This window comes from Hemibagrus wyckioides, linkage group LG12 (assembly GCF_019097595.1).
Source record: "Hemibagrus wyckioides isolate EC202008001 linkage group LG12, SWU_Hwy_1.0, whole genome shotgun sequence".
Taxonomy (NCBI): domain Eukaryota; kingdom Metazoa; phylum Chordata; class Actinopteri; order Siluriformes; family Bagridae; genus Hemibagrus; species Hemibagrus wyckioides.
This window is the reverse complement of record NC_080721.1, coordinates 10,775,470-10,794,651: the sequence shown is the minus strand read 5'-3', so window position 1 is coordinate 10,794,651 and position 19,182 is coordinate 10,775,470. Positions and strand designations below refer to the sequence as shown.

General features: G+C 35.0%; 3 protein-coding genes across 5 annotated transcripts in view; all 3 read right to left on the bottom strand.

The window, feature by feature from the left end:
• The window catches only part of LOC131362813 (C-type lectin domain family 6 member A-like), a 28,712-nt gene extending 26,087 nt beyond the window's left edge, over positions 1-2,625 (bottom strand). The window contains exons 1-2 of the mRNA XM_058405108.1: positions 2,529-2,625; positions 2,396-2,446 (exon numbers count right to left, since the gene is read on the bottom strand). Of these exons, the coding sequence (XP_058261091.1) occupies positions 2,396-2,446; positions 2,529-2,541 (64 nt within the window). The 5' untranslated portion in view covers positions 2,542-2,625. The remainder of the gene's footprint in view (positions 1-2,395; positions 2,447-2,528) is intronic.
• LOC131362809 (C-type lectin domain family 4 member F-like) overlaps positions 1-19,182 on the bottom strand; it is a 31,605-nt gene that overhangs the window by 784 nt on the left and 11,639 nt on the right. For both annotated transcript variants that reach the window (XM_058405099.1, XM_058405102.1), the window contains 3 exons: positions 1,357-1,446; positions 1,077-1,157; positions 30-184 (listed from right to left, as the gene is read on the bottom strand). In XM_058405099.1, the coding sequence (XP_058261082.1) occupies positions 30-184; positions 1,077-1,157; positions 1,357-1,446 (326 nt within the window). The remainder of the gene's footprint in view (positions 1-29; positions 185-1,076; positions 1,158-1,356; positions 1,447-19,182) is intronic.
• LOC131362811 (C-type lectin domain family 6 member A-like) lies at positions 11,318-19,064 on the bottom strand. 2 transcript variants are annotated; one of them, XM_058405106.1, is made up of 10 exons: positions 18,086-19,064; positions 17,911-17,973; positions 16,605-16,673; positions 16,410-16,442; positions 16,122-16,211; positions 15,600-15,662; positions 15,451-15,522; positions 15,198-15,352; positions 15,000-15,112; positions 11,318-13,183 (listed from the first exon to the last, which is right to left on the bottom strand). In XM_058405106.1, exons 1-10 carry the CDS (start codon positions 18,159-18,161, stop codon positions 13,021-13,023), a joined length of 897 nt encoding a protein of 298 aa, XP_058261089.1. In that variant the 5' UTR covers positions 18,162-19,064; the 3' UTR covers positions 11,318-13,020. The 2 variants fall into 2 exon arrangements, with proteins under 2 accessions (XP_058261089.1, XP_058261088.1); XM_058405105.1 differs by having other exon boundaries at positions 16,410-16,496; positions 18,086-19,063.

Here is a 19,182-nt window from a genome sequence, read left to right as displayed (position 1 = left end):
AACACTGCAAAAGGAAGCTCTACACAAACCTGTTCAATTTGGCTGGTTATAATGACCAGATGGCCTCCTTTCTCCACACAGTAATCTCTACTCTGTGTCCAGTCCAGTTTAAAACAGGAGAAGTAGTAACACTTTAAACCAAGAGACTTCCATCCTTCCTCACATTGTCCCTTGTTTTGATTTGCTTTTTTCCAAGATGAGATGAAGAGAAAATCAGTTATGAAATCAGACTATGGAGATCATGTATGCATACTGTATATAGCGTAGCATGGCTTTGGCTATTTTTGTTTAGATATTAGCATAAATAATATATTCCACATATTCATGATACATTTATATGATATATTGCTATAACAAAATAAGTATAAAGTATAGCTATTTATAATTATTTGTTCCCCAAGATGTCCCAGTTTAGCATGGTTTGGTAATATGGTACATGTTAAATCAATAAATAGACAAAGGAAAAGTGCAGGTGTAATGTCCGGGCTGCCCGCTTCCCACGGGGCTCGAACCCGGATATCCCTGGTAACTGTGTGCACCCGCACACCATGGAAATCAGACCCATGTGCAGGATAAAACGATGCACTGCTTTATTCTCAGGGGGAAGACAAAGACTAAACAAAACGTAAAAAAAACAAAACTAAACATAAACACGGTCATACAGACCGGCAAACATAGAAACATGACAAAACAATGACTGGCAAAGACAGGCACACATGGGCTCATATATATGGGCAACACTTCAAGGTAAATGGGGAACAGGTGACAAGGTGGGAAGTCAGAACAATAGGAAGGGCGTAGCACAACGTATAAGGGAATACACACAGAAAAACAGCGATTATAGCAGTTGGTATTGCTATAATAAATGTATTATATAACTTGGACCAAAATGTTCATTAATAAAGCTAATTTAACATCATGTATTGTATTTAGTTTAAGTCAAGAAGCTTTTTTTATCTATCTATCTATCTATCTATCTATCTATCTATCTATCTATCTATCTATCTATCTATCTATCTATCTATCTATCTATCTATCTATCTATCTATCTATCTATCATGATGGGGGAATCTTACCACTGCATGCTGCGAGATCTTCCTGAACTTGCTGAAGCTCCATCTTCATGTGCTTCAGTGCTTCATGCAGTTTTTCTATCTCTAAGGCAAAAAAGATTCATCTCTGATGATAAAGAAGTTTTTATATGATGAGAATGAACCAGAAAAAAAATAAAAGGGGCAATTACTAGAATTACTATTAGAAAATAAGAAGCAGAACACGGTTAAGTTTCCAACCCACATATACAGTGCAGCCACTGCTAACTATTAACGAAAACAGGAAGCTCTTAAAACCACTTACCCTTGGATTTGTTTTCTTGCATCATCAGTGTTCTAGTAACATTAGCATACTGCTCACTTAATATCTCATATGAGACTCCTTTATTGTGATCTGTTGAAGAAGAATACCCAGGATTAAATTTATAACTGTATTTATAAAAGATTAAGAAATGTATGTTTTTCATGATGAGGATGAATTCATCTCATTTTATGAAGATGAATAATCTTCTCATTCCACTTGACATATTAAATGAGACACTTTATTGTGAATTGTTGAATAAGAAAAAGATAAAAAATGATGAGTGAAATACTCACAAAGGATTCCTACAGCACAGAGTGCTGATAAAGCACCAACTATTAGGATGAGACCAAAAGCAGATATAAAGATTTTTCCTGTTTTCTTCTTGTCTTTCAGCTCAGTGTGATGTCTGTGAAAAAATGTTCAGTTATTTCATACATCTTTGTCCTATAGACAGATTCCTGACTCCAGGCCTGCAGACCCACTGCCCTGTACAATTTCAGGGTTTTCCTTTCTCCAAGCCCATGAGGCTTAAAACTAATGAATAATTCACAACTGATTAGTTGTTTTAGAAAACTCCAGGACGGGAAATATGAAACTCATTCACGTCTTCAAATGAAGCTAGTCACATTACATAAACTGATAGCATGTAAAAACATATAGAATATAAGCAAATGCAAGGAATCTTTTTTTTTTTTAAAAGATCATTAAAAAAAAATTACTCTAATTTCTAGAACTTTTTACAAAGTTCAAGCTTAAAATTTAATTCACTTTATTGCCAGATAATTTTAGAAAGACATTAAATAATCTTAAAATAAAATTTTAAACTTGACATTAGTAAATATGTTATGAAATACTGTTGTCTCATTTACTTTATAATACAGAAAATGAGAGGGAATGAATATTTATAGATTCTAGAATGAGAATAATAACAGAAATTATTTTATATATTGTCTCCAGGTTATCTTCTTATCAAATAAATGTAACAATAAATGAATAATATTATAATTAGTATACATTTTATTATCAAAACGAGACATACCTGGATGCCAGTTCTGTGTATTCACATAATCATCCGCCCCTGTTCTTCGTCCTAATAATTTAAAATTCATTGTCATTTCATTTTATATATTTAAAATATAAAAGTTACACATTTCTAGCTATAGGATAATTACCTTTTCCCCTCATTTCCTAACCCGTGCTTCAAACTAGTGTCTTAATCTGAATTCTGTGATACCAGGAAATGTTGTAGTTACCCCCACTACTTATAATCAGAAAGGAAGTGAAAATCTAACACAGTGTTGTGCAATAGCAGTCTATATAGAACTAGAAATGTTATATACATGCGTTTATTCAGCGTTCTGAGTAAAGCACCCTCAGTAGTGATCTCAGCAGAGTTCTTTGCCAGGTAATATACAGTGGATTGCTATAACTTTGTAATTTTACTTATTTCCAGTTCACATGTAGAAAAATCCCACACTGATCTGCCAGCAGCAGTAAATACAGTTGTGGTTTGCAGCCAATCTGTATTACAGTTAGTTGAGTATTTTGATAGCCTGCTGATAGAAACTGTTCTTCAACCTGCTGATGCAGTGTGCTAGGTTACTGGGGTCCACTGTGATTTTGCAAGCCTTCTCTCGTTGGTGAAGAACTATTGACTGTCCTGGCAGGTTCTCAGAGGACATCTAGAAATAATCAGTATAATGTTCAAATAAAGATGAGCTGTGAATTTTCTGTCCTGCATGTCAACATAAACATCATTCTCCGTCATTATGAGCAGTGAAAACCTTGTCATTTCCAGCACTTGTTCATGTAAACAATATCAAATTTAAACCATCAAAAATGTTGTTAAATATTTTTAAATGTATAGACATTTCAGATATCTCCCTATTAGAGAGTAATAGTTTTCGCTGCTGTCCAGTTTGCAGTTACATTTACAACATTTGGCAGATATGCTTATCCAGATCTACGTACGAAAGTGCTTTGAAGTCTCTATCAATGAATACATTCAATAGGTTACAGACTTAGGCTACCATCTGCCTAAAACTCTACTGGGAGAAATTAAAGCACATTAAAAATATATATATAAACACATAAAACAAACAGGAAAAAATATGCACTAGTTTAATTGTTTCAGGAAGAGGTAGGTCTTCACCCGTCGTTTGAAGACAGCCAGTGATTCAGCTGTTCTGATATCTAAGGGAAGTTCATTCCACCATCTTGGTACCAGAACATAAACGACTGTTGATGTACAACCTCTTACCCTGAGAGATGGTGAGACCAGTTGAGCAGTGCTAGAAGATCAGAGGAAACGTGTTGCACTGTGAGGAGTGATAAGAGCTTTGAGGTAAGTGGGTGCTGATACATTCTGGGCTTTGTGGGTAAGCATCAGTGTTTTTAATCTGATGTGTGCAGCTGTCGGAAGCCAGTGGAGGAGTGCAGCAGTGGGGTGCTGTGTGATAACTTAGGCAGGTTGCAAACAAGTCGCAAAACTGCATTTTGGATCATTTGCAGAGAACAAATTTCATTCAGAGGTAGATCTGCCCATAGAGAGCAGTATCAGTAGTCCAGTCTCGAAATGACAAGAGATGGAACAAGCACCTGAGCAGCCTGTGTGGATCAAAATGGCCGAATCCTTCTGAAGTTGTAGAGAAGAAACCAATATGAGCGTGTTACATTAGTAACATGCATGAAAAAATGACAGTTGATTGTCCATGGTTACTCCAAGCAGTGGCTTGAGTTCAAAACTCATATCTTCATAGATGCTTAGCACTTCTGAACCTCACTAGTGCTTCACAACACATGAAATAGGTGACTTCTGCTTGCTAATGTGAAGCTAGTGTGGAAAGTCTTTAGTTTGTACTCTAGGTCTTACCCTAGTTTACCCTATGTCTTAATCAGTTCACATTATCAAGAAAGCAGATCTCATGTGAGGTTTATATTTTATTGGTGTGTAACTACTGTTGTCACTGTTCTAGTGAGAAACCAGTTAAATAATGCATTAACTGGTATACAAATTAAAAACAGAAAACTTACTAGAGTCTGGAGATCAGCAATATAACAATCAAACAAATGACCGAATGAACAAACATGGTTAATAACTGGTTAATAATCACCAGTTACCTGCTGGTTCGGCCGGCCTCTTCTCTGTCCACCTCTTGAAGCATACTTGTGACTTGTAAAACACAGGATACGTCCCACCTCTGCCAGCTAGGATGCTTTTAAAAACCATTTCCTAAAAATCTGACATTTCTCTCAGGTCCACACACCATGTTACAGCATAACTTCAACTTGCAGCTTGGTCTGAGGATGTTATATGTAACATTTAATGCAAAATAAAATTAAGTGATATCCCACAGACTCACAGAAAGTGTACTCAGGAAACACTTTTTTTTATTACAATTGTTTATTCTGAAGATAGAAACCAAGTCATAGAATAGTTTATTTTAGAATCACCTTGTCCATTCATATATACAGCATCTGAGTTATGTCGTCATTAATTCAATAATAATAAGCACAGGACTCAAGCACTTACTGGCCCTACCTCAGGAGCCATTCATTCAAATCAATGGAGACATCAATTAACTAGAAGCTTGTTCAGGTCATGTTACTAAACATATGTGCCAAGTTTGATGTCTATATGCAAAACATTGTTACTGACAAATGACCTCACTTCCTGTTTGAACTGTTCTTTTTCAGCAAACATTTGAGAATGGTCTCTTTAGGATAGTTCGATCAATGCTGTGATCCAAAACTGAAGAAAATGTGTAAGAGAAGAAATAAAGTATTGTTTCTGAAAAAGTTTGAAATGAAGATGACAGAATGGCTTTGGGTTTTGCTCTGACATCTGTTTGAATATATTTATTGGATAGATCATTTTTTTAAAATGAAGATTTTTTGTCAACAAGGTCATTTTAAAATGCTTGAAATGGAAGTCAGAGTGACTGAAGCTTTAACTTCCCAGTCACTTTGTCTTTAACGTTTCTGCAAGTAATTAAACACTAGAGATTCATGAGAGCCAAACTATTTGAAACAGATATTGTGTAATGTTAAGAAAAGCAACCTACCTGATCTCATATCATCGTCTAATGGCTATAGAGGTTAACAAAGCTTAGACTTAAAAAAGAAAAAGCTATAAAAAGGCAAAAATTATTATTATTATGTATTATTGTAAGCTAAAAACTATCATAAAAATAAGTGATCTGCCAATCTGAGCATAAAATTAAATTATTTACACAGTACGAAATTGAACATTCATTACAGTTAATATGTGAATGCTACACAAAATGTAAGGAATACAATACTTTGAACATGCTGTTATAGGAAAATAATCAACAATAGGGTTACATGTGCCAACACTGAAAACTCCTTTACTAAACACTAAATAAATGTCTCCTTACAGAAAACTTCAGTATCAACGCTTACACACATATTATGACACATAAGCCTGAGCATATTAGACTGAATAGGCAGAAACACTGTCATAGCTGCGGATATAGAAAATTAATCAACACATTCTGAAAAATCTGTATCAAACATGTAACAGTGCTATGGTATGAAGCTACATATTTAGCAGCACAACAGATGGTTGTTGTATTGTTTTGTCCAAAATGTATTGCGTGCAATCGTTCCCTGGATTTGTTTTATAAATAATCCAGTCATGCCTTCCTTTTTTTGTGTGTTCACATGTACCAGCACCAGTAAATGAAGTGCATCACTTTTCACAGATCCATTTTGGCATCGAATGGCAAGAACCATCAAACCATCTATGTATGTTACCATGGATGTCCCCCAGAGCAGCACAGTTCTCTCCAGAAGGGTCCTTCTCTTTCCAGTTATCAGGCTCATAATGTTTCCCTGGAGAGCTATACCAGAACCTTCATAGATTAAAGACTGTAATCAGTTTCTTAAACAATTAATTCATTTCATGGGAAAAAAATAGTATATGCATTGCTGGACTCTTTATAGACTGTATGAGTGAACACAGTTCTTACGTTACACCCGTCTCCTTTAAGGGCTGGTTGTTCACCCACATCCACTGTCCCTCAGTCTCCAAGTCATTCAAACCAATCCAGTGTGTTTCTCTGATTTGTGAGGCTACAAAATCCTAATATAGAAAATAATTACATTAAATAGTTAAATTATTAGATTTTTATCTGAAAAATTATAAAAAGACGCTCTACACTCATCTGTTCAGGTTGTCTGGTTATAATGACCAGGTGGCCTCCTTTCTCCACACAATAATCTCGACTCTGTTTCCAGTTCAGTTTATCAGTGGAGAAATAGTAACACTTTAAACCAAGAGACTTCCATCCTTCCTCACAAAGTGTACAGGTTTGTTTTGCTTGTTTTGGTGTATGTGAGAAATTAAATTTGAATTTGCTAAAGTGTATAGATGCTTATGCGATATGCTGAAGACCAACAGCAAGATGCTGAAGAAAACAGGAAAACCTCAGAAACACCTTACCAGTGGCTTTGTATTAAAACACCATCAGTTCGGATGTAGCATTGTCATGTCTCTCCCTTAATATCTCAGTGGAAACAACTTTACTGTGATCTGTTGAACAGGAACACCAGGACTGAAGTTACACAGATAAATGAAAACTTTTCTAGGGGACAAGCACCGAAGTTACATAAACACTCTATTGTAATGTATTGTATGTTTCTAGTCTAAATGGGTGGTAAAAGTAACCCTTCTCAAGATCCCTACAGCACAGAGTGATGCTAAAGCTCCAAGCAGAGAAGACCAAGAGCAAATATCTCCACCTTGCAATCAGATGAGGCTAAATATTAAACATAAAATTTGTTATCCATTTATTAAACATAGTTTAGCTAATACACTAAATAAGTAGAAGTGAGTCAGTATAAAGATCAAGTAAACACATACCTGTGCATGTTTTGGTCTTTGGATGCAGCTGCTGTCTGTTCACATAGACATCATCCACTGCTTGTGGTCCTAATAGTTTAAAAGTCCATGTCAATTACGATGCCTGATCACATTTAATTTTTAAACCATCAAAATATTTAATTAAAAGAATAACACTATCAGATATCTATCTTTTGAATAATTATTTTTTCCCCCATTTCCTAAACCGTACTTGACTTTAAAGTCTTACCCTGAACTCTATGAAGCCAAGATATGTTGTCATTATGAACACTATTAATAATCACAAAGGAAGTGAGAACATGATCTAACACTTTGCTGTAGCAGTATATACAGAACTGCCAAATGTGTTATATATGCATGTATTTAGCTTTATGAGTGAAGCATCTTCAAGCTGTAGGTTTGTTTTTTTTATTTATTCATATATAAACAAAATTATCTGCCAATGACATCATAATCTTAGATTTATTTTACTATAGGACATATTACACTAAATTTCCTATTAGAAATGTTTTCAGATCATAAAGCTCTTGTTACTTGTGATATTTTGTGTCTCTACTGTGTTGCATGTCTGTCTAAAGTGGATTGATTGTTAGCTTTTGAGTTTTCTGTTTTGGTTTTGACTTTTTTATTTATTATTTTGGCTGTTGAACATTTTTGTATATAAGTTTTCCTGTTTTACAATAAACCAACACTTTTTTGGAGGTACCTTATTATGTGTCTCTCATTTTTGATCTAATTATAAAGATATAATTTCCTTGAGTTCTGAGCTGGTTACTTTGTGCCGAGAAAGAAAGAAAGAAAGAAAGACAGAAAGAAAGAAAGAAAGAAAGAAAGAAAGAAAGAAAGAAAGAAAGAAAGAAAGAAAGAAAGAAAGAAAGAAAGAAAAAGAACTGTCCTTCTGGCAGGTTCTTCCACATTTACACAGGACATCTCGAGATAATCAGTATAACAGATAAAAGAAAGAAGTAGCAGTGCATTTTCTGAAGACAATTTTTTGAAGACATCAAAATTGCCACCTTTGTAGCGCTATAGCATTATTGTGCTTTCGGCCTGTTTGAGGATGACATTTTTAGCTATTTAATCTTAGTAGATATAATTGATTGTTTTTGTTATTTCCTAACCTCACTAGTGCTTCTAAGGAGCAGTATATAATCATCAAACAAACATGTACCTGTGGATATTTTCAGCTTTTGGCTGCAGTCTTCCGTATTCACATAAACATCATCCTCTGTTTCTGATAATGAGCAGTGAAAACCATGTCATTTACAGCACTTATTTATGTAAATTATATCAATATATATATTTAAACCATCAAAAATGTACCTGTTGGAGAATGATAGTTTTCCCTACTGTCCATTTTGTCCAGTTCAAAACTCACCTCTTCATAGATGGCTTGCATTTCTGAACCTCACTATCGCTTCACAACACATGAATTGAGTGACTTCTGCTTGTTAGTGTGAAATTAGGTTAAGACTCTAGGTCACACCCTCAGTTCACTCTAGCAAGCAGAAGTCATTTGTGTTGTTTACTTCTTCCTGAACTTGCTGATGCTCCATATTCAGTTCTCCATACAGTTTTTCGATATCTATGACTATATAACAATTTTTTATATAAAATGATTTGTAGGCACAGGCCCCCCGTGACCCAAGTACAGATCGGATAAGCGGTACAGACAATGAAATGAAATGAAAATGATTTGTAGATGATGATAATAAACCAGAAAATAAAGATTGGTAGTTATAAAATATAAGAAGCACAAAACTCAAAAAATGGTGTTTTTAATCCACATGTACAGAACAGGAATCTCTTGAAACTACTTAACCTTTGGCTTTGTGTTCTCGGGTCATCATTGTTGCAGTAACATTAGCATTCTGCTCACTTAATATCTCATATGAGAAATTAAACCCTGACTATTCCTGTTCAACAGATCACAATAAAGTGATTTAATGGTGGTTTAATTTCTTCTACAGAGCAATACAAACTGCATTTGTAATAAATTATGTAAAGAAATTATTTTTTTCATGCTACGATGACAGCTCCAATCCACTTTGTAAGAATAAATAAGTGTACTCTTATAGGAAAGTCTTCAGGGTAGAAGACACTGTGTTCTATTTCCAGATCTTAGTCGACAATAGAAAAAGACGTCAACTGGGGAATAAGTTTTGAATGTTGTAAAAATACTTTGCAGATGTTATATAAATAAATAAACACCGCTTTACAGACCCTGTAAGTTTTAGCCAGTTTATAATTTCACTGAAAATATGAAACAGTGTGGGTAAGGCTAATGACCACTGCAGTGACCACTGCAACAGCCTCAACTGAATTAACAAGCATGGGGCAAAGTGTCAGAGTCATGCTTCTCTCTCTCTCTCTCTCTCTCTCTCTTACCAATGCTTACAGAAAGACATTTATGAACTCACTCTTTCACCTTCAACATTTTTTAACCACAATAATTAGCTACAATAATTAGCATAATATAATATATATTATATCAGTTTGATAATAAACTTGAATGCGATCAGTAAATATGTATCATATACGATATGTCTGATATTAAAGAAGCTGATAAACATAATTTAGTGTTTGTTTGTTTTTTTAAATAATAAAAAAAAACTCCCCGGGTGAAACGGGTAGTAAACTGTCATACCCTACATAACCACCGGGGGGCTCCAAACACCAATAAAGTACACATGGGATGATAAGGGTCCGAGTTTGCGTTTATTCAGTCCAAAAAAACCTCCTCAAACCCCGTGTGTGTGTGTGTGTGTGTGTGTGAGTGTGTGTGTGTGAGTGTGTGTGTGTGTGTGTGAGTGTGTGTGTGTGTGTGAGTGTGTGTGTGAGTGTGTGTGAGTGTGTGTGTGTGAGTGTGTGTGTGAGTGTGTGTGTGTGTGAGTGTGTGTGTGTGTGTGTCGTTCTCGTTATGAAAGTTACTGAAAAAAACAGAGACACAAATAAGTAAACTGCCAATTAGAAGACCCAGGTGAGAATCATCACGTGATCCTCCTCTTCTCCGTCCACGTGCCAAGACTTACTTATGACGTAAAACAGTGGATAGATCCCACTTCTACCATCTAGGATGCTTTTATAAAAGGTTTCCAAAAAAAAAAAACCGACATTACTTTCGGCTCCATGCAGCCCAGAGCCGTGTTACAGCAACTTTTTATCAGCTTAGACCGATGATGTTATATGTAACATTTAATGTACATGTTTAATGTACTTTTTTAAAATGTACATATTTTAACCCATGCTTCACATTACAGTCTTAAAGTTATACCTGTACATTTTTAAATAAACATTATTTATAATCAGGAAGAAAGTGAGATACTGATCTACTGTGCAATAACAGTGGCGTAACTTCCAAATTATAAGAACTATAACTATTACAGCCCCCAGTATTTATACCTTTGTTACAACCCATGATATTTTGTGTGTCTTTACTGTGTCATGTGTGCTTTTGTGCCCTATTTTGTGGCATATTTTTAGGATTGATTGTTAGCTTGTGATTATTATAGAGTTTTGACTTGACAACTATAGCATGTTTTCTTGATTTCAAGCTTGTTTTTTCCCCTTTCTGACTGTTTTTTTGTAAATTATTCTCTGTATAATCTAATCACTGTACATATTGTATCACTTCTTTTGGAGGTAGGTTCCTTTTCTCTCTGTTTTTTGTGTGTTAGGGAGTTAGGCAAGTAAAACTGTAGTTTTTACTGATTTTCATTTGAAGAAGGAAGCTTCAAAAATAGATTTCTTGGTTATTATTTTAGCTTTGGCCCACACCGAAGTCACACTGTTGTACAGTTTTGTATATACATTGCAATATTACAATATACCACTTTTATACCACATGTAAATATACCACAATATAACACTTTTTTGTAGAAACCTTTTGTGTGTCTGTTATTCTTGGTCCCATTATAAAGAAAAATGATAAAGACATAATTTGGCCCCATTATAAAGACATTTTTCCTTGAATCATGAGTTGGTTACTGTATGTGGAATAACCCTAGACTGGGTCTTAACACCATGATCAACTGAAACACATGTAGAAGTAATTTATTTTGTAACATTATTGGTGTGCTGAATTGATTTACAGTTTTGATGAGGAGCAGATGATGGAAATGTCAAATAATGACCTTACACACATAACAAAGCTGTTTTCCCCCAGAAATGTACACTTTTATTCGTTTGTAAATTGTTTATTCAAAGCAACTTAATGTTACATCTAGTAATGGCTTTTCATCGGAGCTCCCTATCTCTTTTCCAACCTGTGTCACCTTTGCAGCTCTATGATATTGTTCTTAGTATGAAGCCCTCAATTTATCACTGATGTTCTGCCCTGAAGGTTTTTTCCAGCCTTAAGTCCAGTTGTTACTGCTATTATCAATAGCTCCTTAACAAATGGAATTGTAACAGTTTTGTTTAAACATGCTATAATCCAACCACTGTTAAAAAAGCATCATCTTGATCAGCATGATCTGAATAACTATAGACCCATATCTAAATGATCTTTCATCCCAAAAGTTTTGGAAAAGGCTGTTTATTCTCAGATCTTACTTGAGTAACTTTTTGACACATTTCAGTCTGGGTTTAGAGAATTTCATAGTACTGAATCTGCCCTGTTGAAGGTTACTGATGATATTTTACATTCCCTTGACGCTGGTTCTTGCTGTATTTTAATCGTGCTTGATTTAAGTGCAGCATTTGATACAAGTGATCATGACATCCTTCTTCAAAGACTTGATCAAGTAGCTGGTTTTCAGGGATCTGTGCTGTATTTGTTTGCTTCCTACCTTAAAGACAGGTCTTTTTCTGTGAATTTGGCGAATTGTTTCTCATCTCGGGCTTAAATTTCCTATGGTGTTCCGCAGGGCTCTATTCTTGGTCCTCTTATTTTCTCCTTATATATGCTTCCACTTGGTTATATTTTTCAGAAACATAATTTACAGAAAACGTGAGCACATTACCCCAGTACTCGCCTCTCTACACTGGCTCCCAGTTAAGTTCTGTGTTGATTTTAAGATTTTTCTCTTTGTCTTGAAAGCTTTACATGGTTGTGCTCCCCAGTATATTTGTAATCTCCTCATTCCGCTTTCCACCTCTAGATCTCTTCGGTCGTCTAGTCAATTTATTCTATCAGTTCCTCGTTCACATTTTAAAACTAAACGCGACCGGGCTTTTGCTGTGGCAGCTTTGGAACAGTCTTCCCCTCCACCTAAGATCTTCCCCTTCTATTTCTTTGTTCAGATCTGCTTTGAAAACCTTCTGTATGTTTTAATTAGGTTTGAGAGTGTAAAATTTTATTTTAACTGTCCCCTTGTTTGTCTTGATTGGGTATGTTTTTATATTTGTTGTACAGCACTTTGGTTGCAACTCCTGTTGTTTTTAAATGCGCTTTATAAATAAATAAATAAACTAAAAAATAAACTAAACTAGTTTCAGCTAACATAAACTGGAAACACTTCATCCTTCCAATACAATTTTACAGATTTCCACAAGCAGCAGGAGAAAAGCTATAAACATGATCTCTCACACTATCTTCTAATGATCAGGTGGTTTAGACAAGCTAAAAAAAAAATACAAGAACATTTTACAATGTGGCTGAAAAGTGAAAATGGATTTTGTAAAAGATTACCTTGTATATAAATTGTGTACTATAATAAAGTATAGGTAAACTTGACTACAGCTGTTTTATAATAGCAAATATTCATAGACAACAACCAAGAATTGTCCTCTGTTCTGAAAGACAAGCATTTGCAGGCAGAAGTGAAAAAAGAAATCTTTTACTTTTCACAGATGCACTTTTTTATCGTACGACAAGACGCATCAAACCATTTATTTATGTTACCATTTTCATCCCCCAGAGCAGCACAGTTCTCTCCAGAAGGGTCCTGAATTTTCCAGTTATCAGGCTCATTTGGTCCCTCTGGAGCGCTGTACCAGAACCTTCATACATAAGACATAAAATCTGTAATGAGTTTGTAACCCAGGTTAAAAGAAGGGAAATAACCATGATAGAATAAAACGGATAATAAAAAAATAAATAAATTGAGGAACCAGTTTAATTAGAAGTTCAATTAGTTTCATTTAATTAAGGAAAATTTTGAAACATATGCATAAAATCAATAGACACCGGAAGTTACTTATAGCGCTTGACATCGTATTGGCGGAAGCAGAAGTGTGTGAAGTGAATTATTAACAAAGTTATTAATTCCGAAGTACATTGTGTGGTACACCTTCATTTAAGCTCAACGGATCGTTTTAGGTTAACGATTGTCGAATTTTGAAGCAGATCTTAGTGGATTAGAGAGATCCTCGCAAGAACACAAAACACATTTGATGTTTAACTGATAGTTGGTTGATTGACTTGGTGAGTTCTTTGTACCTGTAACGTCTGGGACCCCCGCCCTATGCGGGGCTCGACCCCAGACGCCCGTGGTGTGTGTGTGCACGCCAGCACAAGGTGTAATGAGACCCATGCGCAGGATTCAGCGAAGCACTGCTTTTATTACATTTAAGACGCGACATAGGGAAACAAACGTAACACAAGACATGGCGTGGTTAACTAAACAAAACAAAACCTAGACCTTAGCTTGGACATGGAACCTAGCAAACAAAACCCCAACAGAAACCACGGTACAGATAACAATCATGGACAAGGACACAAACACAAGGATCCCTATTTATAGGGGTAGACATTAGGGCTAATGGGATACAGGTGACACAATCAGGATAGGAACAATAGGAAGGGCGTAACAAAAGACACACAAAGAAGCAGGCTTCGAAGGTTCACCTGCCAGCGCCCTCTCTGGGCCTGACAGGGAACTGTCCAGCTGTTCCTGACAGTACCACTGTTTTTATTTCTTTGTGATTCAATGGTAATTTGAATGTTATTGTTATTTTTCATAAGTGTTATGTGAAACTGCTAGATTTGTGAAATGGGAACAATATGTGACTTAGCCACACAAATGCTAATTTGTGGTGCAATTCAGGTGATGTATTTGTAATTCATTACAGTGTAAAGATGATTTTGAGAGATATTTATTGTACTGTCTGTATACACAGGTCAAGTTTTTTTTGGTGATGAATTAAGAGAACAAGGATTGCTTAATTTAAGCTGGCGAGCCACACCAGGATTTAACTTCAACGGGAGAAGAGAATGATTAAAAACCTCTCTACAGATCATCACCACTGGGAACTTGGTGAAGTACATTGCATGGGTAGAGTTAATTTTTTGGATTTGCATTTACACCGGAGTGGATAACAACTTGGATCACTCCTGGGACAAAACTTTCAGTTGGGGCTGATACTAGAGATTATGTCAGTGTTTTGGTTGATAATTTTCATTGTCTCCTATGTATCGTTGATTGCTGCACACTGATAACTAATTATTGACAATTTGTGAATTTATTTATTTATTTTTCTAGGGTCAGTAGGAAAAGAGTAGGTATTTGAAATTTGAGTTGTAACACTGTGAAAGTCAAACAATTGTTTAATTATAAATTTTGATTTTAAATTTATAAATTTTGTTTCCTTTGTTTTGCTCGTCAACCCTGCTCTCCATGCGAACCTAAATACTGGTCCATTATCTAAGTGTAGCTCTGCAGGTGTGTCCAAAGGGGAAGCAGGTGTTACAAGTTTGCTAAACAATAAATTAATTTTCATGCAAAAATTATATATTATATTTTGTTGGAGCTTTGTAGATCTTTCAAAAGAGCAGTAAATTGAGTTTATAGACTGTATGAGTGAACACAGTTCTTACGTTACACCCGTCTCCTTTAAGGTCTTGTTGTTCACCCACATCCACTGCCCCTCAGTCTCCAAGTCATTCAAACCAATCCAGTGTGTTTCTCTGATTTGTGAAACTACAAAATCCTGAAGTAGAAAACAATAACATTTAAATAATTAAATTATTAGATTTTAATCTGAAAAATTATAAAAAAAGACGCTCTACACTCGCCTGTTCAGGTTGGCTGGTTATAATGACCAGGTGGCCTCCTTTCTCCACACAGTAATCTTTACTCTGTTTCCAGTTCAGTTTATCAGTGGAGAAGTAGTAACACTTTAAACCAAGAGTCTTCCATCCTTCCTCACAAAGTGTACAGGTTTGTTTTGCTTTTTACAAGAACAGATTAAAAAAATTAAGAAATTAGATTATATAGTGTGTGTGTATGTGTATATATACACACACACACACACACACACACACTCACCACTGCACGCAGAGAGACATTCATGAACTTGCTGATATTTCGCCTTCAGCATTTCTTTCAGTTGTTCTGTCTCTAAAATAAAACAAAAATATTTTGATGCAAAAGTTTTTTTTGATGATGGGAGTAAATACCGAACTGACTGAACTTACTACTGTATGTAGAGACAAACTCATGATGCTTCACCTTCAGTTCTTCATACAATCTTTCTGTCTCTAAAACAAAAGAGAAGTGCTGCTGATGTAAAATGACTTTTTAAAGGATTCGAGTAAACCAGTGGAAAAGACTAGTATTACCATTGCAGGTAGAGATGAGCTTCTGATGCTTCACCCTTTATATTCAATACCATTTCATATATCATATGTGATGTGTTTGATCATAAAGAAGTTGTTGAGTATAATTCAATCACACCTAAACTGTCACACCCACAATATAACACTATCATATCCTTAGCTTCTACAAATGATTCTATTTCTATATTTTAATTGTAACTATCTTTAGTATATTTCTTATATTATACAGTCAAAAAGCATTTCACTACAAGTACTATGTTTAGTTGTGTACATCAGAAATTAAATTTGAGTTTGCTAAAAAGTGTATAGGTGCTTATGCGATATGCTGAAGACCAACAGCAAGCTGCTAAAGCAAACAGGAAAACCTCAGAAATGCCTTACCAGTGGCATTGTCTTTTAGCACCATCAGTTCGGATGTAGCATTGTCATGTCTCTCCCTTAATATCTCAGTAGAAACAACTTTACTGTGATCTGTTGAACAGGAACACCAGGACTGAAGTTACATAGATGAATAAAAAACGTTTCTAGGAGCCAAGCACTGAAGTTACATAAACACTCTATTGTAATGTATTGTATGTTTCTAGTCTAAATGAGTGGAATCCTTCCCACTTAACCATCAAACTATTTTATTTATTGTAATTTGCTGAATAAGAAAAAAGCAATACTCACACAAGATCCCTACAGCACAGAGTGATGCTAAAGCTCCAAGCAGTAGAAGACCAAGAACAAATATGACCACTTTGCAACCAGATGAAGCTAAATATTAAACATAAAATTTGTTATCCATTTATTAAACGTAGTTTAGCTAATAAGCTATATAAGTAAGAATGGGACAGTTAGTATAAAGATCAAGTAAACACATACCTGTGCATGTTTTGGTCTTTGGATGCAGCTGCTGTCTGTTCACATAGACATCATCCACTGCTTGTGGTCCTAATAGTTTAAAAGTCCATGTCAATTACGATGCCTGATCACATTTAATTTTTAAAGCAACAAATATATTTAAAATTTTGGATAATTATTTTTTCCCCCATTTCCTAAACCGTACTTGACTTTAAAGTCTTACCCTGAACTCTATGATGCCAAGATATGTTGTCATTATGAACACTATTAATAATCACAAAGGAAGTGAGAACATGATCTAACACTTTGCTGTAGCAGTATATACAGAACTGCCAAATGTGTGATTTATATGTATGTATTTAGCTTTATGAGTGAAGCATCTTCAAGCTGTCGGTTTGTTTGTTTTTTATTTATTCATATATAAACAAAATTATCTGCCAATGACATCATAATCTTAGATTTATTTTACTATAGGACATATTACACTAAATTTCCTATTAGAAATGTTTTCAGATCATAAAGCTCTTGTTACTTGTGATATTTTGTGTCTCTACTGTGTTGCATGTCTGTCTAAAGTGGATTGATTGTTAGCTTTTGAGTTTTCTGTTTTGGTTTTGACTTTTTTATTTATTTTTTTGGTTGTTGAACATTTTTGTATATACGTTTTCCTGTTTTTCAATAAACCAGCACTTTTTTGGAGGTACCTTATTACATATTATGTGTGTCTCATTTCTGATCCTATTATAAAGATATAATTTCCTTGAATTTTGAGCTGGTTACTTTGTGCCGAGAAAGAAAGAAAGAAAGAAAGCAAGAAAGAAAGCAAGAAAGAAAGAAAGCAAGAAAGAAAGAAAGAAAGAAAGAAAGAAAGAAAGAAAGAAAGAAAGAAAGAAAGAAAGGAAGGAAGGAAGGAAGGAAGGAAGGAAGGAAGGACTGTCCTTCTGGCAGGTTCTTCCACGTTTACACAGGACATCTGGAGACAATCAGTATAATAGATAAAAGAAAGAAGTAGCAGTGCATTTTCTGTCCTCTTTATTCACATAAACATCGTCCACTGTGTCTGATTATGAGCGTTTACATAATGCTCGTCATTTATAGCACTTATTGTGAGTTTGGCCTCTTGGAGAATTACAATTTTTTGAAGACATCAGAATTGCCACCTTTGTAGTGCTATAGCATTATTGTGCTTTCTGCCTGTTTGAGGATGACATTTTTAGCTATCTAATTTGCTATCTTAGTAGATATAATTGATTTTTTTGTTGTTGTTATTTCCTAACCTCACTAGTGCTTCTAAGGAGCAGTATATAATCATCAAACAAACATGTACCTGTGGACATTTTCAGCTTTGGGCTGCAGTCTTCCGTATTCACATAAACATCATCCTCTGTTTCTGATGATGAGCAGTGAAAACCATGTCATTTACAGCACTTGTTCAAATCTAATTTAAACCATCAAATAGATATTTTAATATTTTTAAATGTATAAACATTTGCGATATTTACCTGTTGAACAATGATAGTTTTCCCTACTGTCCATTTTGTCCAGTTCAAAACTCACATCTTCATAGATGGCTTGCATTTCCAAACCTCTCTATTGCTTTACAACACATGAAATGAGTGACTTCTGCTTGCTAGTATGACATTAATTTAAGACGCTAGGTCTCACCCTCAGTTCACACTAGCAAGCAGAAGTCATTTGTGTTATTTTCTTCTTCCTGAACTTGCTGATGCTCCACCTTCAGTTCTTCATACAGTTTTGTCTATGGCTGTATAATAATAATCTATAAAATGGTTTGTAGATGATGATAATAAACCAGAAAATATAGAGTGATAGTTACAAAAATAAGAAGCACAAAACTCAAAAATGGTGTTTTTTAATTCACATGTACAGAACAGCCACCACAAACTATTAAAGGAAACAGGAAGCTCTTGAAACCACTTAACCCTTGGCTTTGTGTTCTCTGGTCATCAGTGTTGCAGTGACATTAGCATTCTGCTCACTTAATATCTCATATGAGGCCACTTTATTGTGATCTGTTGAAGAAGAATAGTCAGGGTTAAATTCATTTACAGAGAAATAAAAAACTGCATTTGTAATAAATTATGTACAGAAATTATTTTTTTTTATTTTAGAATGACAGCATCTCCAATCCACTTTGAATAAAGAATAAATAAGTGTACTCTTATAGGAAAGTCTTCAGGGTAGAAGACACTGTGCTCTGTTTCCAGATCTTAGTCGACAATAGAAAAAGACATAAACTGGGGAATAAATTACATTGCAGATGTTAAAATAAATAAAGATCACTTTATAGAGTTTTGATCACCTCATAATTTTACTGAAAATATGAAACAGTGTGGGTAAGGCTAATCCACTGTGCATTTGTTGTGCTTCTTTTACTGCAGTGACCGCTGCAACAGCCTCGACTGAATTAACAAGCATGGGGCAAAGTGTCAGAGGCACGATTCTCTCTCTCTCTCTCTCTCTCTCTCTCTCTCTCTCTCTCTCTGTCTCTCTCTCTCTCTCTCTCTCTCTCTCTCTCTCTCTCTCTGTCTATCTCTCTCTCTGTCTCTCTCTCTGTCTCTCTCTCTCTCTGTCTCTC